Here is a 23,882-nt window from a genome sequence, read left to right as displayed (position 1 = left end):
AGCATCCTGTGGGGTTTATGTATTCTCCTCCTATTGGCTAAAAATTGGTTGGAAGTCCCTCCCCTTTCACAACGCAGCAAAGATGGCAACTTTTGCAGGTGTCAAGTACACAATGAAAACACCATCTGAGTAATTGTAATTCAGTGCATGTAGCAATGACTAAGTACTTGAGAAAGATTCATGTCTATCCTGGTATCCTGACTGACAAATGTTAACCAATAAGATGGGATTCTACTAATTTAATGCTAGTACCCAAAAGACAACTAGTAGGGCAGGAGGGGAAGTTAGCGATAGTGGCTGTCTCAGGGAGCATTTACGCTGTGTATTTTTTCCTTCCTGATAAACCATTATGTAAAGAATGATTTGCTTTTCTTAACATTTTTAGAGTTTTTGCAGGTGATGAATCTTGCCTATGTTGACTAAAAGGGTTGCCTTTTCTCATTCTTATAATCCTCATAATACCGCTTAAAACCTGTAATCTACATCACTGGAAAACAAATCCCTCCCAAGACAAAAGCTGAGTGATCAATCCAGATGGTTATGTGTTCTCCCCAATGGTATTCCAATTGTACAATGGACTCGGCTGCCTTGAGGGGGATATTAAACCTTTATGCACTCACAACCACAAGGTGCTGTTGCACATCTCTCTCACTTGCTTTCTGTATCTGTCTTGGTCTTTTCCACGCACAATGCTTATCCAATCTGGTAACCTGCAATCTGAAATATTTATCTACTCTGGCATGAATGACGAAAACCCACATTTGTTTATCAGCAGCAGATGAGAAGCGGCTAGAAGGGGCATAATCCCCGATTAATACAAGTGCAGTTTCATCTGGAATTACTTCTTTGCCATATTTTAAAGGCTTTCTCACACCAAGTGTTTATGATTTATGAGCCGTCACTGCAGAGCCTGGCTGAACACTCACTTGTATTTGGTTGTGATGCACTGTCAGGATATAACTTTTATGCCTTTACCAGCTGCATTTTGTAATAAAGTGCTGGCTAAGGTTTCTGGAGGAAAGATTTAATATGTTTACAATCAATAGATGCTGTCTGAATGAATTTCTTACCTTATAAAGACTCCAAAAAGTACAATGACTACTGTGTAGACATATTTTCCAATGCAAATGATGTTCACTTTAACAGCTAGGCAAACTTGTGCCCAATGCCAAGCTTACTTATTTTTTACTGCTTGCTTATGAAGTGTAGTGCATCTAGAGAAACTATGCCAGATGTGTTCATACAACCTCAGTGAACCCACATACCCATATAATGTCCTCATGCACAAGCTGGACTGAGGAGACTAGAATAAGAAAAATAAAAGAACTCCAACCATGTCGAGGCAAAGGAGTAAGATATAGTTCTAACAAAGAAAGTTGACATTTCAGTGGCACTTAGCTTTTTGTAGTTTTTATTGGAGAAACGTTTCCTTCAATGATGGTGTTTACTAATGAGAAACTACCATGTACTCTTCTGAGTCCAAGCTTTCTGATTGTATATTGCCCGTAATGGTCAAAACTGACAAGACAAAATAAGTTAATGCTTAGGATTTGCATGATTATTTACAATTTACTAAAGCAAAATTCCAGGCAAAAATACTATAGACTTAACTGCTTTCAGCTTACAAAATGTGAATATTTTATGAATTATCTTTGGGTTTGGCACAAGCAACAGGAAGGCAACCATCTTTGGAAAATGGTCATGTGCAAAGTACCACTGGTTCAGCAGCACACTGAGCCTGAGCACCAAAGAATTTTGTATTTCTAAGATACTATTTTTAGACATACGCTACAATCTTTAAGCTACCTAATAGATCTGATTAGCCTACTGGTTAGCATTAGCTGATTTATAAATACACAGCACAATTAGAAAAAAATTTTAAAAACAAAAAATAACAAATGTTATGACCTTGTATAATTTTAGCTTCATATCATAACTGTCTTATCTTCACTGTTTTTGACAGGGTATGTAGCTCGACCAGTTTATCGTCAAGATGAGATTATGGCCCATACTAGGAATTTTGCTGGTCTATTGGAATCTAATGGCTGACAAATTAAAAATCAATAAAGTAGAGACAGGAGAAACACCCTTCAACCATGTTTTGACTGTTATGTTGTGACCAGCTTAACCGTGGGAAAAATATGTTTGAACCACCGCAAACACAACCAGGTGATCTGAGCAGTAAACAAATAATTACACACAACAAATGTCTGTTTATGTTTTGAGTGTCTGAAAGAAAAAAAAAAAAGTTAATATTTGAATATCGGATTTTTAAATCACCAAATATCGGTATGGGTATCGGGCTTAAAAATCCTATATCTGTCATGCTCTAGTAGGGTCAGTCATTCATTGCTGCAGGAGTTAGCTATAAGTCAGGGCTGGTACAGCCTACGTTAATTTCTCTTCATGCTCACCAGCAGCAGCCTCAGTATAAAGACTGTGCAAGCTGCACCTGTACACTCCACCTTTGCCACTCAGCATCCAGTCTGATGGTCAGATGCTGCTATATTAAATCAGTAAACCAACACCACCTCCTAATGCACATAAATGTGGGTAAATATATATATATGTTTTACTGACTAATCAAGTACGCAACTAACAGAATGATTAACGATTAAAAAGAACTTGTAATTGAATGTGCCAGAAAACAAAATAATCTGTCCCCTCCTTCTTCACATATGACACAAAAAGCATTAACTGCACTCTCCATCCAAATGTTTTCAGCTTCCTCTTGTTCTGCCTTTGATCACCTACCAGTTGTACTCAATTGGAAAACGTCCACAGGGTGGCATTCAGTAGGAATGCAACTTACTAGATACCCCAGTCTCAACTGGTACTACTGTTCATATGTCTGATCTCTTCACCCTAACCCTAAGGGTGGTGCTGGACATCACATTCTATTGGGCACTACTGTTCTTTGTTTTTTTTTTTATTCAAACAAGAATTTAAGCCATCAAAATGATTTGAAAGATACTATCCCCTTATTGTGGCTTTGGATTATTAAATCCTGTTTGTATTGCTCCAATCAGTCATTCTGAGAGCTTTCAGTATGATTTTCCACCATCTATTATGGGGTTCAAAGAAGCAGGCCACAATTTCAGTAAACAAATAACAGTCCACTTCCATCAGATTTCATTTCTCTTGGCAGATGGCACCTACTGCAGCAGAGCACTGTTTGGTCAGCGCACCGAAGCCTTGTCAGCCTCTGCTGGATGAATTTTAGACACATAACTGTGGGCCATGTGGCGACGGCTTTCACACCACACAGCCCCGCTACAAAGCACCGATCCAGACCACAGCATGGTGCCAGCCGAGCCAAAGAAAATTGTATTGTTTTTCAATCAATGCTTGTAGCTTTATGAGGGCTTCTAGCCACAGAAACATTGCTCATAAAGAGCAGACAGACCGCTAGAGCAGTCAGCAGAGGATTCCTCACCACTTGAGAGGAGAGAGAGCAGCAGATGGAGGGAGAAAGGGTGGCCGAGAAAACCCTGGCATGTGTGCATGTTGGATTCTGTGTCTACAGCAAAAACTAATTCACTTTAAATGAACCTGTTCTGCAAGCGACCCAGTTGCCTCTCCAGATCTTGAATGCCTTCTGGTCATCTTCAAATAAAATCTGCCAAACAGTCCAAATAGAGGCTGTAAAATGCTGAGGGATACATTTTGAAGGTGCAGTTCTCACAGCAGCCCACACGACCTTGACCCATATCTGTGTGTTTTGCCTTCATCTGCCCACCGCGCTCTGAGGTGTAGAATGTCAAACACAACACCTGTGGCTCTCCGCAGCGAGCTGGCAACAGGTTTCTGGCGTTTCTGACTTGCTCTTCAAACCAGGAAGCATGTGTGGTCTTGTGTGCGTGCGTGCGTGCTCTGTGCGCCACATGTCACTTAAAACGTTCCATCACAGGAAGGAGGAACTTTTTTTCTTTTTCGTTTTTTGTGTGTGTTGGGGCCCCGTTGCGCTACTCAGTTTCAAATTTCTGTTTCAGACTGACTGATGTTTATGAGGAGAAACAACTTAAAACCACCCGTCTCGGTTGCATTTCTTAAAACTCGTGCAGAGCTGGCACTGAGCGCCTAAAATACAGAAAATAACGGTTATTCTCATATGGCACTTTTTGTGCATAACCTCAGTTATGCGAAGAGATACAAAACTGCCTCATGCAGGAAATAAACCTCTTTTTCTCGCTGCTCTCCTCTCAGGCATCAAAAAACACATCATGCATGCGCGCAGAAAATACAAGATATAAGCCCCCGGGTCTCATCAGTGCACGTTTGACTCATTGTAATTAATTTACGGCTAATAAACGGAGTACTTACAAGATAAGAATTTTGCCTGTCGAAGAACACGGAGTCTCCCATCGTCCCGAATAATTATCCACATATAGTAAACAATGCAGCTGCAGCCAATGATATCCCAAGTGCCCCCAAAAAGTGTTTGTGCGCGTCAGAACGGACCGTAGGAGAAGTGTCCGTGAAATCACTTGTGCACTCTCCTTCTTCTTACATTAAAAAGAAAGAGAGATGTTGCAAGTCACAGCAGAGCCTCTTTTAAGAGTTTCTACAGCAGTCAGAAACGCGTGTCAGGAAACAGTCTGTGCCAGAAGGGACACCATAGCGCGTAATGCGTAACGGATCCATACTGCGCGCCCCGCGGACTGTTGTGAAGACAGATGCTGAACCAAAACGAGGAGAGGCAGAGAGCGAGGGAGACCGCCATCAAGCCTGCAATGCTGCGGAATGATCCTTCCGGCCGGGATTTTCAAAATAATGCATAAAACCCGTTCTGGTCTTGCCACACAAATGTGACGGTTATGGTTTATCAGGAATTCAGCCAAACTAAACTGTTGCGTTTTCTTTTAGAAACCGCGGCTTGCTATTCATTCGGCATCTTCAAACCCAAGAAATATAAGCAATGACTACACAGGGCAGTGTATACTTGTAGTTAATATATTATAGAGCAACTTTCAACTCATGAGACTCATATGTGCTTTTATTTTGAACACAGCAATGCCTACTTCCGGTCTATTGAACATTTCTCTGGACTATTGACACTTAAACCCGGAGAGACAAAAGAGAGTGGTGGGCGGGGCTCTGAAGAAGGAGGACCAGCAGTGCAAAAGCTTTTGATTATCAACAGCAGGGTAGAACAAATGTTTTCATGTCAGTGACCCACAAATGGAGCTCCACAGTTTATAAGATTTGCCTTAAAGAAACCCCATACAGGGAGGGTTTTCTTTGTGGATACTTCATTTATGGAAGTATTACGGCTGCTGTAATCAGGCTGGCATCATTCTTCCAGGCACAACTTCACAGCTTTTTCATTAAGGTTGACTCAAGACAACAACAACAAGAAAACTAGTAGAATTTAATATTTCCAGCTGATTTATGGAGATTTGTTTTTTTTAAGAACTGAATGAACTGACTGCAGAGTCATTTCTGCCATGCTCACTGGAAAACCCCAGTGATTTTTGTTGCTTGAGCTAAAAACAAACCCCTTCTGGGAAAGTTGGTATGTTAAAGATGCTAATTTTTTTATTTTTTTTCCAGCATTGACAAATAGGTCGCTGTAAGCCTAATTACTAAAGGAAATAAATCACAGTGGCAAGAATGTACCAGATGGACCGCAGAACTGGAGCTGTGATCGACTGCTTCCATTGTAACACTTGGTAGTAATTTTTGTTTATGAGCTTTCCCCCTTTGCAAATATGCTTTCAAGAGAGACCATGAAAGGCAAGTCCCCCACTGGCACATTTCAACTAAGTTTGTGAAATACTTAATGTGGAAGCAAGCGTTGGGCAATCTGTGTTGAAACACTCCACTTGCATCCTGGAGTATCTGCTAAATTAATTGATGGGACAATAACAGCAGACGTGTTTAGCCAACTCATTCTACTTTATTAACATTTCCTGGGCTTCTTCTAATCCTCCTGTTTACATGCGGCACGTCAGCGTGTAACACATTGCATCCTGTCAGTTCGGCTGCAGAATGATGTTACACGAATACCACCACAGATAATATCGCCCGCTTTTTATAAAGTCCCGTGTGAGCATTTTGGCCATCTTAGTTTGTGTGATTAGGGGAAGTTGCTTTAAAGGGGACGTCAAACCTTAAATAATTCCCACAGTTAAATCACAGTCAAGTTCTGGCAACAGTGCTGTATGGTTATTATTTTAGTGTTCCCACTGTAATCTCCACAAATAGTTTATTACTGTATACTGCAGGTTCTCACCAAAGTGGGAAAATTAAATGATTACGCTGCAGTGGCAAAAACTGCAGTTCCTCTAATGGCCCCTTGAGTCTGGCTCCAAAAGGGAGTCAATCCCCATAAACTCCCACGTTAAATGGTCCAACTTTACAGCATTAAAAAACATGTTTACAGCATAGTACAATAGTACAAAAATGGTTTTGGATAGCCCCCCCCCCTTCCCGATTAAAGCCCCACAACATCCATCTGGATACTGGAGTTAAGTTATGGAGTTACAGGCCACTCGAGAGTCATTAAACTGAACAGATTATTTAATATAATGGCTTGTTATGTGGCACAGACCATCCCAGAAGCTCGTGCTTCAGTTTTGGTGAGTGAAATTGAGGTATTCTATTATTCTGTAACTGCACCTATAAGGATTCTGAATGCAGCTTGTTAACCAAGCTAGGTAGCGTTAGCCGATAACTTAGCACTACACCCTTTCATCCATATAAGATATCTTCTGGCTTCCAAAAACCAACTTGGCCACTTTACTGTCTATGGTCATCATCCATTTAGGTAGTTACTATAAGCTTTAATGGAAATTCGTATTAAACATTTTAACAAAAGGGGGCTAGCTAAAGCTTATTACTGCTCTCTGTCATAAATACACTGGAAACTGCCTCACACATCTTTAATTGAAGTAAAGACAAGAAAAAAAATGTAACCATCAAAAAAAGTTTTAAATCAATGATTTGACATAAACATTTTTCCCATGAGTCTTTGCACTCACCAGTGCATCAGCTCGCTTTTTATATTTCTTTTTCCCTCAGAGGCACTTACAGCATTAAACTGTAATTTAAAAAAGAAATAGTAAATTAATGTATTTTTATAGTATTTTTTACAGTGTAATTGAAAAAAGCACACAAAATTTAAAAAGTGCTTGAAACTAGCGATTAAAAACGTTAACACATTAGGAACGTGTTTGCTAAGGTAATAAAAACAATGTGAAGCCTCTGACTTCCTCGCCCTCTGCTGGCCATGTAAAGGATGCAGATTAAAAGCACTTCTGCGCAGGCTTTATTTTGCAGACGCAATGGCCAATTCCATCTTTTATATACAGTCTGTAATCGCTACTCATAAATATCAACGTAATGCAAAACAAAAAGAGCACAGTGTGGTTTTATCAAGACACTCATAAAGAAAGCCTTGGGGGCAGTTAATGAAAACTATTTGCTTTGCTCCATGGGAAGGGTGCTATTGAGAAATCTCTGTTCTCTAATCTTACATACAGAATGTGTGAACGGGTTAGTGGGGGAAAAATGAGAAACTGGATTCCTCTCTTATCAGATAGTGCCATTTAAAGAATGCTGAGGAGTTCATAGGAACACTCACATCTTAAATAGGCCGATAACAGATTCCTCCACTCCTGAAGACTGACTGACTCAGCCTTAAAGCAGGTGCTGCTGTGTGTACTGTACTGTGTATCTCACACAGCCATCATCGAAAAACACTCCACTGATATAAAGTTACCAGCAAAAGAAAACAAGCGCTTGCAGACAATAGGCTCCTGCTTATCAGATCTTCTCGATGGGGTTTTGAATTTTGCTTTCAACATTTTGAGGCGTGTTTGTTGTTTAAAGCAAGTTCATCATCATCATCTTTGGATTAAATGGAACGAGCAAGACGGGGTTTTACTCACACATTTGCGCATCTGTGATTAACTGTATTCAATGTTATGATTTGTGCTATTTTTGACATTTCTTCATTCTGTTAGGTGGCTTCTGAGTCAGAGTGGCAGAGGAGCCGAACCACATCCTGGCATGCATAACACAGGTAGATGCACATTTCTATCTGTATACAAATCTCTGCTGCTTGTGTTTGGAATGTTGATGAATACCAAGAACACAGAGAAGTCCGGATGCCACACAAAGGATTTACTCATCGATATACAAATGTACTAATCCAAAGCTTTGGTCGAGTTTTTAGTAATTTAAAACAGCAGCTGCTTGTAATCTGGTATTACTAGCATAAACAACTCACTATTTAAAAAAAAAAAAATTTAATCTTATCCGAAGCTCAAATATTTTTGCATTTGTCAGATGTGCTTTGCAAAAGAAAGCCCTGATTGCCCTGTTAAAGTTGTTAAAATGAACGCTTCTGTAACCAAAGGAGAGTCCCATAACACTGCAGTTCCTTCAATGGCCACTTGAGGGCAGCTACAAAAGTGAGTGAATCTGCAATTAATTTTCACTCCATAATAATTTTAATGGGGATTTTTTTTTTTTTTTACCCTTTAACACTGAACATGTTTTAAAAGTGCTGCATTTTTCCATTTTTTTCCATGAGTTTCGTAATGCGAAGTCATGATACGCTTGGTGTCAAAGGGTGAGTGGCCTCCCATTCTTAATCCATAGGGTTTAATATGATGTGGGCCCACCCTCTGCAGTTATAACAGCTTCAACTCTTCTAGGAAGGCTTTCCACAAAGTAACCAAACTTTTCACTTGGCACAATGCAGTCAGACAGTACAGTTCTCCTGGCAACCGCCAAACCCAGACTCCTCCATCGGATTCCCAGATGGAGAAGTGTGATTCATCACTCCAGAGAACACATCTCCACTGCTTTAGAGTCCAGTGGTGACGTGCTTTACACCACTGCATCCAATATTTTGCATTTTGCTTGGTGATGTAAGGCTTTGATGCAGCTGCTCGGACATGGAAACCCATTCCATGAAGCTCTCTGTGCCCTGTTCTTAAGCTAATCTGAAGGCCACATGAAGTTTGGAGGTCTGTAGCGACTGAGTCTGCAGTTGGTGACCTTCACGCACTATGTACTTCAGGATCTGCTGACCCCGCTCTGCCATTTTACGTAGCCGACCACTTCACTGGCTGAGTTGCTGTCATTTCCAGTGGCTTCCAATTTGTTATAATCCCATTAACAGCTGACTGGAATATTTATTAGTGAGGAAATTTCAGGACTGGAATTGTTGCACAGGTGGCTGCTGAGAGCGACCCATTCTTTCACTATTGTATGTAGAAGCAGTGGGTCTACACACAAGCTGGTGTGTGTATCTATCTATCTATCTATCTATCTATCTATCTATCTATCTATCTATCTATCTATCTATCTATCTATCTATCTATCTATCTATCTATCTATTTATAGATAGATAAAGTTGCGTGTTTAGTGTAATTATCCAGAATGTGTCAGGAAACCCATGCAGGAAGATTGCATATATACAAAAATGTGGCTACATTCTTGATAAGTATTTACAGGAATAAAAAGGAGGACAAAGATGTAGTAAAATATCCACAACAGCTTAATAAAGGGAAGTTCAGTCTTTTGCTCCAAAGTTGTGTTTTATGGTCCTGAAGGAGGAGCCTATTATCTCGTAAAAATGGTATTTCAATGGTCCCGTGGCTCGCACACAAACATGCACAGAGCCTGTGATACAGGGATGGGAGACTAAAGGAGAGGCCGTGCAAAGGAGAAGAAGGAAAGTGAGGAGAGGAGAAATAGATGGGTATTAATGTATGTATAGTGCATGCTTCATTTGGTGGGAATCAGTTACTTCTACATGTAGGAATCTGATTAAATTGTTCACGAAGGCCACTGCAAAGCAAAGCCCGACTACACACATCACCCCGAGCCGACCATCACTCCTCGTATCATCTTTAAACTGTTAAAATGAAGCTGCACATGATCATATATCAATCCCAAACCACGCTCAGGTTTTTTCCACTGTTGAATTTGGCTCGGTGTGTTTGTGTTGACACATAATGTCTCGGCTATTAAAAGTCAATCTGGAGAAAAAAACACCTTGAAATTTGTGGGCAAGAAAAGTGACAGCGGGGATTATTTTTGAAGTGATTGATATTTATGTTGTGATCTGCATGCCTATTCTCAAACAAATTAAACACCAAAATATAAAAATATTGGATGCACAAAGATGAAAGTACCACCACAATGTTATTTTACACAAAGCGCATGAGGCCAGCCTATATTTCTAGTGCTGTATGGTTTATGCTTTTGCAAGCTACAAAAGTTAATGTTTACATTGTTTATATCGGGGAGGAGCAGCACTCCTCCTGAATGCCTGAGCTGTTAAATCACTTCATTTAGTGGGAAGTAATCTGTTGCCGCTTCAAGACAATCCAGTAAATGAAAGAGAAAATCCTGCGAGGCCTCCATCTGTTTAATAAACAATCTCTAAATAGATGCATTTGCATGTACATCACCTCATTCTGAGGATGCTGGGAGATGGCGGTCTCAAAGCTGAGGATATTTCACGCGTATACTGGAGCAAACGTGGAAGGGCCTACAACCTGCATTCTTTCTTATGGCCAGCATCTGGTTGCAAAGAGAAGTCCAATTATGTAGATTTCTGAGGGTTAATGACCCAAGTCTCACTTTATCTATGACCCCAGGAAGCATCTTCATGAGTTTTTGATCACAGTTGCAAGTTCCACATCTTGCTCAATACAATCATTTTTTTTTTAAATTATGGTCGCATTTAGAGCCAAACAGAAGATAAAGCAATGTTTTAGATGGGACCTACTTTGTGATTGACGAGTCCCTACCTTATTAGAGCGAGTCCTCGGTTTCCCTGTCAGATCCAGCCTTCACTTTTCACATCAGGTTTCAAAACACAAAGATGGCAGTGGCCAAAATGCTGAGCCGAGACTGACACGGGATTCACGGTGGCTGCATTCATCTTTGGTCATCATTATTTGAAAATTGATGTACGTAAACTGAACGGACTTCAACTCAGCTATACCTAAAGTAGCTGATTAAATTTAATCACAAACCTCTGTGAGCAAGCATGTGACGACAGTGGGAAGGAAAAACTCCCTTTTAACAGGAAGGAACCTCCAGCAGAACCAGGTTCAGGGAGGGGCAGTCATCTGCTGCGACAGGACAAAAGACATGCTGTAGAAGATAACTGATGATAACTAATGATTAAATATGGAGTGGTGTATAAACAGAGTAAAAAGAGGTGGAAAAAAAAGAAACCCTCAGTGCATCATGGGAACCCCCCAGCAGCCTAGGCCTATTGCAGCATAACTAAGGGAGAGTTCAGGGTCACATGATCCAGCCCTAACTATAAGCTTGAAGCTTGACCATGACACTTAATTGATGAAAACCATACAAATTATTATATTTTCATATTTTGCGATTTATATAGATATTGGCTCTTTATGTTCATATTTCTATTTTTTCCCTCTTCTCGGATATTTGTCTATTTTTCTGTGGTATATGTGTCTGTTTCCCAGCCATGGTTGTCGTCTTACCTCAGCCTGAACCTAACCTCATTTCTGACAACTAGTGCCAGTTACACATCATGCAACACTGGCTGTGTCATTTAAGGTGATTTACTTCACTAAAAGTAGACCAGTTTGAAAAAGACATGTCAGTTAACTGAAATTAAAATGCAAACTAGAGTTTAAGTGAAACGTCCACTAATATATAACTAACAACACCCAAAATAAATAAAAAAATTAATTAATGTTGATTTGAAAAAAGAGAAAATTGTGCTAAACTCAATCCACAATAGCCTGTTTGGTTGCTAATTATGTTGTTATTTTTGAGTTTTATCTCTTTCTTTCCAGTGCTGAACTTTGCCCTTTGTTTCGGGTGGAAGTGCTGTATGAAGGTGTGAGACAGAGAGGGGAGAGGGTGGGGGTAAAACCTGGGCACACATAAACAAATTTACAGCAGGAGCCGCACAAAGCGGCTCCGGGGGATGACCTCAGAGCTGGGGAATGTGCGCGTGTGTGAGGCAGAAAGAGAAAAAGACAGCAACGTGGGCTCACCCCTTCACTCGGGAGGTAAATAGAGAAGTGGCACACAAACAAACACGACTTACAAATTGTATCTCGTTAAGGGTTTCAGACCACAGTGGAACTCCAGAGACTATCTTTGTCCAGCAAAAAAAAGAAAAAGTTGTTTTTTAGGGGAACCGATCACCCGACATCAACCAAAAACGCACACTTACACACACAGACACACACACACAGACACACACACACACACACACACACACACATACAAAGTGACGACGGCACAGGTCTGTATTCAATCTGGAGGCTTCTATCAACAGACCAACCCACTCGTCCTAAATCACCACACTCTGTCCTGAGGGCCAATGGGGGGGGGGGGGGGGGGGGGGGTGCAAAGTATACTGAGTCCTAGCCATGCATTGCTGTAGCTTTCATCTCCATACCAACTCCATCAGAGCATGCTCAAAGCGACTGGGAGGTCAGGACTGTTGTTCAGTGGAAATGTTGGGCCTGACAGGATACATCAGAAATGAGATAATAACACTCCCAGAATATTTTTAGCCAGTGTGGAAGATTTCATTCCAGGGGTGGTTTATGGCGATTGTGCAATTTATTCAAAATGAAATGCAAGAATTAATCCAGGCAGCCTTTGTTGGAAGCGGTTATGTGGACTTAATCAAGTCAGCCGAGAGATGAAATTACAGTTATCTCTCATGAGCAATATTTTGTCCTTATTCCTAGTATTTAGAAACATTTCGAATTTATTTTCAGTCAGAGCAACATTGGAATCTTCTCAAGTCAGGATTAGAGACCTCCACTCCGAGTCCAAATGGACACAATCACAGCAGTTAAGAGGATGACCCAAACACAGGGCTACAACTTGGCCCTACCCCTCCGTTTTTGCACGCTGCCAAGTAGGGTAAGGTGTCCTGTTTCTTTTGAGAACAGAGGGAACAACACACTTTCAGAGCAGCTTGTGCAAGAATCACAAAATTTGATCTACTGTGTTCGCTGACACGTTTTTGTCTCTAAGAGCACAAAAAAAAACAGCTGCAGCACATTGTGGTGGTGCTAAAAAGAAGAAGAAAGGCCTTCAAGGTGCACTCGTTAAATATTTAAATCGTTTTTCTTTTCTTTTTTTGCTTTTTGTTTAAACTGAAGTTAAACAAATTTTATGGAAACTGTCTTCAGACTTGGACATGTTGTAGTGGTCTGAAAATCTTTCATATTACTTTTAGTCTTCAGTTTCTTTTTCATTTGCAATATATTTTTGTTTGCACTGTTTCATCATGTTTAAGTAGCAAAACTACTTGGTAAGGTTCAAGAAAAGATCACAGTTAAATACAACATTCGCCCCTCTTTGAAAGCTCATGTTCTAGGGGTGCTGAGTCCCATCGGTGGACGTTCTCCAAAAAATACACGGTGCCAAAACTTGAAACAGTTCAAATACTGTACATTGAAATACATTTCAGACTCATGATGACTGGAACAAAAAAGGACAGTTTGTCTCCATGTAGATAAATTAGTCACGCTACGTCACTGTTTAACAAGTTGCCATAGGACTGGACTGAATGGGGTGAATTCAGTTCATTTATTTAATTCAGTTGTGTTTTATATAGCTTCAGTTCACCACAGTAATTAAACCCTGCAGTCGTCCCACGTGAGCAAACACTTGGCAACAGTGGGGAGGAAAAACTCTCCTTTAACAGGAAGAGACCTCTGACAGAACAAGGCTCAGAGACTCAGCCATCTGCCACTCCCACCTGTGAGGCCGATGGGGAAAAAGAAGTTAGTATGAAGGATGAAGGAGCATCTGAAGGGCTAGATGACCATAAACCTCAGTCAGAGGTCAGACTAGCTTTAATGGCAGGCTGCAAAACAGAGAACAAGTCCAAGAGATACAACCAGGACTGGGCCTATTTCTTCAAGATCGCACACCTGAAACATTTTTGTATTAAAATTGTGCCATTCTTGGTGTAGTAAGAAGGACAATATCAGAGGTAGATAGCACCACTTACTGACATTTTTACCCATTAATCTCTTTTCAGATTGAAAATCCACCATAATTTGATCATAACGTCTCTGTGCATTATTATTAAACCATTGCAGAAACAATAGCATCTGTGTGGAACATAAGACAAGCAACCCACTGTGCACACAAATGAAGTCTGAGTAATCTCACATCATTTATTCTGGTAGCTACTGATGACTGATTGATTTAAATTAAGTGGTGGGTTCAGATTTAGCTTTTGCACACATTCCAATTCTCTGTATACTTTCTTAATGCAGTTTGACTCATAGTTCCCTCCCTGAAACAAATGCCTTTTTTTGTTTTGTTTTGTTTTGTTTTTTACTGGGGCATTTCCAGTCGCCGGTTTGATACACACCACATGAAAAATGATCCAAACATGCCCGGCATTGCAAGAGAACACACAGTGTCGACATCTACGTGACAATCCTCTTTATTAGAAAATAGATTAAAAATATCCAAGCAATTAGAGACAGGCAGCATGTTCTTGGTCTTGCTCCAGTTCAAATGTTCTCTTATGCAAACCGGCATTGTTGACTCTGTCAGCAAGTTAATGGCCCGAGTGGGTTACTGCATGCGTATCAACCTCTGAGAATTTGATTTAAAGGGAAGCACTTCACCTCTAGTGTTGCCAGTCACAAAGGATTCAAGTGTATAAGTAGTGATACTTATACACTTTTAGTTTTAAGCAAATAAAACTTCCCCAAAACACACTTTTAAACCTCTTTAAAATCTGATTTCAGCACATTTCTGGATGTTTCAGTGTGTGTGTGTGTGTGTGCAGGTGCTGTCCAACTCATGTGCATACCTCTGAGCCTGGGTGTTGCTATTGCCCAACTTTTAATGACATCACCACACTTTGACAAAATAAATCCGTTTTTCTTCTCGCTGAAGTACTGCATGTTCTCTGTACACTGTGATCTCTGTCTGTTCTCAAGTGTCTGTCTGGCTCTTGATGCGACCTTCTGCCCTTCTATCCATCTGTCCAGCTTTCTGCCTGCTGCTCTGTCAGCTTGTTTGTCTCACTTGGTTGGCAGCTCGCTTTCTGTGCATAAATAAGTTATCCTGGGAGGGTTTTCTACATTGAAGTCAGGCCATGCATGCATTGGCTTGTTTTATATCTTTTCTTTTTGCTATCTCTAAATCACAAAACTGCCATTGAAATAAAGCAGTGGCAGCTGACATGACAGCCCAGTCGCACAGCAAAATGTGAATCAGTCACAAAAAAGCAATTATTTGTTTGTGTTCATGTTTTTTTTCATAGCAGTCAACACAACTTTCAATAGGAAGTCTATTTCATGTCTATTTTGTCCAGACAAAGTGGGTATGTATCACCCTGACAACCAAGAAAAGAGCTACAAAATGTCTTTTTGTAACCATTTAATTTTAATGTCTCACCCAAAACAACCACCTCGTTTGCTATGGTGATGAACAAGCTGACAGATGAGGCCAGACAAGGAGTCTCTGTGGAGGATGATGTTTGCAGATGACATTGTGATTTGTAGTGAGAGCAGAGAGCAGGTGGAAGAGAGCCTGGAGAGGTGGTGGGATGCACTGGAGAGAAGAGGAATGAAATTCAGTAGAAGCAAGACAAAATACACGTGAATGAATGAGAGGGAAACAGGTGGAAATATGAACATGCAAGGAGCAGAGGTAGTGATGGTAGATGAGTTTAAATACCTGGGGTGAATCATCCAAAGCTGGATTAGGCAGGGTGGAGTGTGGTGACAGAAGGATAGCAGCAAAGAGAAGGTTTACAAGATGGTAGTGAGAGCTGAGGTGATGGATAGTTTGGAGACGGTGGCACAGACAAAAAGGCAGGAGGCAGAGCTGAAGATGTTCAGATCTTCATTAGGAGTGAGCAGAAAGGACAGGATTAGAAATGAGTACATTGGAGGGACAGCTCAGGTTGAACAATTTGGAGAGGAAGTTAGAGAGGCAAGGCTGAGATGATGTGGGCATGTGCAGAGGAGGGATAGTGGATATATTCAGTAAAGATGTTTAATATGGAGCTGCCAGGCAGGAGGAAAAGAGGAAGAACACAGAAAAGGTTCATGGATGTAGAGAAGGAGGACATGCAGAGGGTTGGTGTGACAGAGAGGGAAGCAGATGATCCAGTTTGGAGACCGCTAAAGGGAGCAGCTAAATGAAGACCCTCACAAAGTAGCCTAACCACGTAGTTTTTAATGTGTGATCCTAACCGAGTAATGTATTTTTCCTTAATAACATATTAAAAATAATCCAAATGAAGTCTAAGAATCTGGGACATTTATGACTCGATCTTGGTGTAAGTGGCAAAATGATTTTGCTCCACCACCGCCACCCACTCAAACCACCAAACACGGCCTTTTTTTTTTTAATGCTTTTAAAGTGGAAAATTTCCATTTCATGTACATGGACACAAATTAGTACACATGAGAGGGCACAGATGAAAAATTGAAACATGAAAATACCATAAAAGTGGATATATACCCACTGTTTTTTATTCTTGTGTATGTAACTGTGCATTTCAAGCTCTGCGCTCCAGGTCTAATACATTTCATTTGTTTAGCTAATTGGTGCGATACATGCTCACTGACTTCAGCAGCATTGAACTATCCATACTCTGAAGGTCAGTTCCTCCAGACTGAACTAGCTCAGATTCACAGTTGACAGATTAACCTTTCCCAACATGAGCTATAGAGCCTATTCATTTCTTACATTAAAAAAAAAAAAAAAAAAGATGCTCTCTGGGCCAGTGAGCTTCTCACCTCCTACCATTAAAGACATAATCAGAAAGGCACCGCACGCAACGAATCCTGGATCAAAATTGATTGGAAACACTTTTTTAAAACTTTTTTTGGGGCAAAGTCAGCAAAAATGTTTTAGTCTTAATTGAGAAAATACTGCAAAATAACTGCAATTGAACAAAATTTATTGCTGTTTACTACTATAGAATCACAGGCTGGTTAGTTTCTGAAGCAAACAAACAACAACAAAAAACAACTATGCGTGTGTGTGTGATTTCACCACTACACTCGAAATGTGTCATGAAACAGTGCAACTGAAAGCAGATCAGTTAACAAATGTAAAACAGCCCCACGGGAGCTTTTGTGGCGGTTTACTCCCAGTAATGAGTTTTGGTAATGATCTCTTGTTCATCATGAATCATGAATCGCTCACAGAGAATTCCAGATGCTGCGACTTGATGTGAGCTTTTAAACGTGCGACATTTCTGACTGAAACATCCGAGTTTCTTCTGGAGACTTTACGAGAGGCATTTGAAGAATCCCGAGGTTAAATTTAGGAGAAAAGATGGAAGATTAACCTCCACATAAACTGAAACTTGTTAAAAGTCTGTTTTTAAGAGCAAAGGCAGCAATTAGTTGAATCTGATATGCGCGGTGATTATGTCCTGGTCATCACTGAAGTTGAATTTTGATAATACTTCAAAATAACTGATCAAATAAGAGGACAGATGTGTTACCAAGATTTCTGCTGAGCAGTGAGACTCTACTCTAGAAGTATTATAGATTTTACCTCTGTCTTAGTACCAGCGGCAGCTGCACTGTCTGAACTAGCGGTGTCCATGTCGACATGATTTAATGTTGTTTTTGGCCCAGCTCTCACTCTTGTGAGAGGGAGCAATGTCACGTTCTTTAGTTCCACTCAGTTCACCTTTCAGTGTCACACAACAGTCAGGACTTCAGTGGAAGTTGGTATAACAATGTAAGATCTGAGCAAAATTCCTAATTTGCATCCTTAATCCCTATGTAGGAATTAAAAAATAGAGACAGAGGTGTACTACACACAGCTGACTTTATATTTATAAAAAGGACAAAATATGTAATAAGTTAGGAAAGCTCACAGATTTCAGTTGCCTTAAGCCACTGTTCCTTAACATGGATGGAGAGTTTTCTCTTATTGCAGTGAGCAAGCCATTCTAATATTCACTTTCCATTACTTGCAACAAGCGAAGCGATGTTATGGATGCATGAGCACATGCTGATCGAAAACATTAAGGGAACACTTTGAAAGCACATCAGATCTCAATGGGACAAAAATCATGCTGGATATATACACTAATATGGACTGGTTAATGTGTTGGGTGCCTGAAAAGGTCGGGGCTCCTAATGAGACGATGGATGGTGTCCTGGGGGATCTCCACCAAGATCTGGACCAGGGCATCATCAGCTCCTGGACAGTGTGAGGTGCAACCTGGCAGCATCAGAGGGACTGAAACATAATTTTCCAGAGGTGTTTTATTGGATTTAGATCAGGTGAGTGTGGGGGCCAGTCAGTGGTATCAATTCCTTCATCCTCCAGGAACTGCCTGCATACTCTTGCTACATGAGGCCGGGCGTTATCGTGCACCATGAGGAACCCAGGACCCACTGCACCTGCGTAGGGTCTGACAATGGGTCCAAGGATTTCATCCTGATACCTAATGGTAGTCAGGGTGCCGTTGCCTAGCCTGTAGAGGTCTGTGCGTTCCTCCATGGTTATGCCCCCCACACAATCACTGACCCACCATCAAACCGGTCGTGCTGAATGATGTTACAGACCGCATAACATTTTCCACAGCTTCTCCAGACCCTTTCATGTCACATGTGCTCAGGGTGAACCTGCTCTCCTCTGTGAAAAGCACAGTGCGGCAGTGGTGAACCAATTCTGGTACTCTATGGAAAATGCCAATCAGGCTCCACGGTGCTGGGCAGTGAGCACAGGGCCCTCAAGCTACCCTCATGAAGTCTGTTTCTGATTGTTTGGTCAGAGACATCCACACCAGTGGCTGCTGGAGGTCATTCTGTAGCTCTGGCAGTGCTCATCCTTCTACAGCCCTGTCCAGCTCTTCTAGAGTAACTGCCTGTCTCCTGGAATCTCCTCCATGCTCTTGAGACACAGCAAACCTTCTGGCAATGGCACATATTGATGTGCCATCCTGGAGGAGTTGGACTTCCTGTACAACCTCTGCAGGGTCCAGGCTACCAGTAGTGACACTGACCCTAGCCAAATGCAAAACTGGTAAAAACAAAACTGATTAACAACCCCCTCTGATTCTTAACTGACCAGCAGTGTATCTTATAACTGATAAAATCTGATGTGCATTAAGCAGTTGAGCATATGTCCACATAAACTGCCTACAGAAGTAAGATAAGATAAGATAAAACTTTAATGATCCCACGACGGGGAAATTTGCGCATTACAGCAGCTCAGTACAGAAAACTAAAAATAGAATAGAATAAAATAAAATAGAAAAACACTATACACATATACATAAGCACTATATACAGAAAATATATAGTCAATACACACATGTACATATACACACATATACACACACATCAAAACACTATATACAGATATCAAAAGAAGGAAATGATGAATGAATGCTACAGTTTTTATGCTTTTGTCTTCACTTTTGAGCCTTTGTGTTCATTTTATTTTTATTTTTCTGATTTAATGGTGACAGGCACAGTTCATGCGGAGCTCACATTTACAACAAAAACGCAACCTGTTTGTTGGTCGAGTGTGGCTGAGAAGCCTCCTTCTCTGTATAATAAAGGCTGCTATTTCGCAGATACTTTGTCTTTCAGCTCCAGCTCCTCCACCTTAATTTGCACGTGCACGCACACACACACGGACGCCAACACGCACACTGTCCTCTTCCTCCCACGCCTCCTTAATGTTTTCTGCCACAACAGTTGCCATGGTGTCTCCGCTCGCCCGCTGGGCCGGACAGCACAATGACAGGGACATGTGTGTTTCTGTGATAGCGTCTGTACCCATGTGTTCACATGGCAGCGTATAATAGGACGCACTAATGCAGTCGAATAGTACAGTTTAAACCCAATAATGTGCTATGATTCTTCACAAGGTAATTGTAGTCTGAATGCATTTCTGTATTTTTGTGCTGCGCGATGCATTTGGTGTCTGCAGGAAAGCAGAACATATCCTGCACTTGTTGCCATAGCATCACAGCAGAAGCGTCTGGGTCATTACTGGGAAACTGGGAGAGTGACATGAGATGAGCGTGTTCACATGGGCTTAGATTTGAGACACAAAGTCACAGCACTGCCTGCGGTCTGAGCGAGGAACACTGCATGCGAACGCGATGAAACAAAGATACATAAAAGAACATCGAGGCTCTTCCACAAATTCAAGTATTCTTCTTTTACAGAAGCTGACAGCACGTGAAGAAAACAGCGGCTCCACGCCTGCTAAAGTACGTCAAGAGAGCCACAATGACAAAACCTCACTTTGTCTTCTCGCGTCTGTCACTGACACAGTTCTGCCTGACGTGGGAGGTTCAGACCTGCTCTTAACGAACAGCCGTTAAGGAGATTTTCTCCAAATCTCCAGAGACGTCTGAGAGGAGGGTTTGGAATAGCTTAAATAACTGAATAAAATGTTCACTGACTGATGTGACGTGAGTGTGTTGGTTCAAGCCTCTTCCAGCTGAAGGATAGCTTCACTCTCTGCGCATTTATCCAAACACGTTGGATAGGCCCGTGTGTGTGTGTGTATTTGTGTGTGTGTGAATCTGCCGTCGTGGATGTTTGAGATCTGTTAACACTGACAAAGAAACACTGGGCGTTTGGACAGTGTTTGAGCTTGTTTTATATGAACTCACACAAACAGACCTCTCCTGTTGGTTTTAAGTACTTCCAATCTAACGTGTTAACTAAAACCAACAAGCCAAAATGCTCACAACCCCCACTGGCTACTAAATCTCCAAACTATCCATTGTTTTCTAGGTAATGTGACAATCTAAATGGATGACTATCAACTAAATGTTCTGAATTAGTGTCTTAATTAAGTGTGTTCCACCTCCTGCAGCATTTCCTTTAAACAAGCACCACAAAATGAAGGATGACTTCGCTTTGCTGAGGTTGCTGAGTTCTGGTTTGGTTTTCTTTTCCTGCAGTCTTTTCCACTGTCAGTGCCAGTGGGAGTTCAAGCAAGTAGGGTGGCTAATGGGCGACCGACCATCACAGTTTTTACCCGTGTCTCACAATCTTCTTGTTTCCGATCCTGGAATGCCCATTTAAATTATTCTGTTTTAACTTCAGGACTGTGCAAAAGTCTTGAATTGCCCCTCATTTATTTATATTTTGCTTCGAGGGAGCCAGAATTTTTTGAAGTGGTCTTGAGCCGTGGTTCTCCAGGCTTTTTGAAGGTCTTTTGAAGTTTTTCTTTAGATATCAGCTGCTTTTCATTCATTTCCAGTCCAGTTGTGGTACCTGACCATTTTCAGAGGAATATTCTTTTATCTATTTAGCCACTGAACTCTGACCTATGAGTCATTCAAGCATAAAAGGCACCTAACTCAAGGGATGGATGTTTTGTATCTATACATAACAGATAACTTGGCAAACTGTATCTTTAGGCACTTTGTTACTAGCAGCCTGTTGCAAAGACATATATTTTGTTCCCATTTCTTTCATCCAATCTACAAAAAATGGCAAAGATAACACAGTTTGATAAGCATAAAATAGTATTTTTTGAACATGTAAATTGTTTCCCAAAGAGCTATTAACCAAAAACCTGGCACATCTCAACATGGTGTGCACTGTTCTTAAATAAAATTGAGGAAATTGGACAAGCGGAGGGCAAAAGAACAAGCAGCAGGCCAAAAAAAAAAAAAGAAAAAACTATCTACAGCAGATGAACAACATCTAAAGTCATGTTATTATGAAACAGGAAAAAATCCAGTCCATCAAAGAGCTGACACAGGACCTGAGAGATGCATCTGGACCTTCAGTTGATCCACCTACCGTTCACTGAAACCTCATCAGAAATGGTGTCAGTGGAAGGGTAGCTGTCAGGAAACCGTTCTTATGGAAGAGAAATCAGTGACAAAATCAGTGGCAACAGGTCTGATAGAGACCTCAACATTATTGAAGCAGTGTGGGATCATCTTAACAGAACGGAATGGAACAAAAGGCAGAAACATCCAAAGAAGAGCTTTGAATGTCCTTCAAGAAGCCTGGAGAACTGTTCCTGAAGACTGTTTAAAGAAATGTGAAGAAAGCTGCCTCAGAGAGTTCAGGCTGTGCTGAAGAAGAAAAGTGGTCACACCAAATATTGATTTTCAAGCTCATTGGAATTAACAAACTTTGTTTCAGCCTCATGTACTGTATTTCCATGAATGTTTGCAGTTTCAATAAATTGCTACCCCTAGCTATTTTCCATTTTCCTAACAAAATGTAAAGAACTGAGGGGGTTACTCAGCTACTGTACTGTAGCTGCAATTTTAAATCTTGTACTCTTGTAACACTTAAATCTGTTTAAATCACTTAAACCAGTATTAGGGGCATTTTGCATGGGATACCCCAGGAATATACCGGGTATGTGACGTTGTATCCGGGGTGCAGAATTGTTCCACTCTTCATCCAGCTTCAAAATACACCAGAAGCAGTTTTAAGGTATAGAGTCTCCATGCAGTTCATTTGTCTGACTTCCTGCACACCAAATGTGCAAGTAAGAATCTCTTCTAGGACATTAAAACACACTGCAGCACCGTATGTGCTTAGGTGTGTTGGAGCAGGGATGCAATGCAATCATGCCTTATGGACTTCCAGGATTAGAGTTACAGATCATTAGTGTCTCTATGGCCTCATGCACCAAAGATTTGGAATCAAAGGACAAGTGAAAATGAGCACTGTCTTACCAGTATACCCTGGGTGATAGGTCACTTAACGTCCAATCAGCTCCTTGCCTGCAAATGTATTTGCTTAATGCTTCCATTTGTTTTGTTTTTTAATTACTAATCACACAAGCACCGCATGCAGAAGCAAGGACCTGAATGGCTGTGACTAACATACTGTACCTGGCTTCAACTGCCTGTATTGTTCTGCTTTTTTTTTTTTCTATGATAATCAGCTCACTCTGATCACCACTACACTTGTTTCCCATGCAAATCAATTAGTCTCATAAATTTTCAGGTATCAGGCGTTTGTTTATGCCAGAACGGAGCACAGCCTTCAGTAAAGAAGCTGCGGTGTTTTCCAAACACACAATATCTGAGTGATTGTCAAGATGAGAAGCACTTCCTTATCGCTGCCCTTCTCTTCCTCCTCCATCGAGTCATATCTCTTTCTCTGTCAAACTTGCTTACCACATTTCCTTTCTTTTTTTTTCAAATTTAAAGTCATCTGTCTTTCTTCTGTGCGTCGTGTTTGTGGTACACCCTACCCCACATCTTCCGACAGCAGCTTCTTTCATTTGAAGAATGGAAAACAGCAGCTAGAGTACAGCAAAGCAAAGCAATGCTGTAAACACAATTAAATCCACAAGAAGACAAATATATTTATCTTAATTGAGTTTGCCGCAATGATAAAGCAGAAGCTGCAGATTTCTCCCTTTGGCGAGGGCCTCCTGTGGACGCTGAACTCAGCTCAACTCTTATGTGAATGACAAATTAGCACAAGTGACATTGCTTTGACATACCCTTCAATTGTGTTTATGAGAGCGTGTGTGCTTGTGTGTATTTGGATTCCTCAGATTTTTCCGATAGGCCCCTTTTTTATGACTATACGTGCAATTGTGCGCCCACAGAACCTGCTGTTACACCGTGTGCAGTATATATCTGCGTAGCTGCATACACAGAACGTAGACGTGTATGATCAGAGCAGCGTGGAAGTCACCTGGCCTGAGGCGCATCAAGCCGTTAACAAAGTGAGAGCGAGCGTCCTCGGTTCTTCTCAGTTCACGGTATAAATATTTAGCTTGCTGTATAAACACGGCGGCCTTCGAGGAATGCACTGTTCACAAATGAAAGCGATGCTTTTATCCTCCTGCTGATAATACGGGCGAAAGACAAAACTGTTGATCCGTCCACGTACAATATACAGCATGTGCAGCTATTAAGTAAGCGTCTCTGCTACACTGCCAGCAAA

At 41.0% G+C, this 23,882-nt stretch overlaps 1 protein-coding gene across 2 annotated transcripts in view; it reads right to left on the bottom strand.

Moving 5' to 3' along the window:
* The window catches only part of LOC115791091 (rho GTPase-activating protein 6), a 97,481-nt gene that overhangs the window by 47,655 nt on the left and 25,944 nt on the right, over positions 1 to 23,882 (bottom strand). The window contains exon 1 of one of the 2 annotated variants that reach the window (XM_030745198.1): positions 4,324 to 4,611. The exons of the other annotated variant lie outside the window; for it this stretch is intronic. Within the exon in view, the coding sequence (XP_030601058.1) occupies positions 4,324 to 4,365 (42 nt within the window). The 5' untranslated portion in view covers positions 4,366 to 4,611. Of the gene's footprint in view, positions 1 to 4,323; positions 4,612 to 23,882 lie in introns of those variants that run through there. 2 annotated transcript variants of the gene reach the window in all.

This window comes from Archocentrus centrarchus, chromosome 2 (assembly GCF_007364275.1).
Source record: "Archocentrus centrarchus isolate MPI-CPG fArcCen1 chromosome 2, fArcCen1, whole genome shotgun sequence".
NCBI lineage: Eukaryota > Metazoa > Chordata > Actinopteri > Cichliformes > Cichlidae > Archocentrus > Archocentrus centrarchus.
This window is presented reverse-complemented; position numbering and strand designations above follow the sequence as displayed.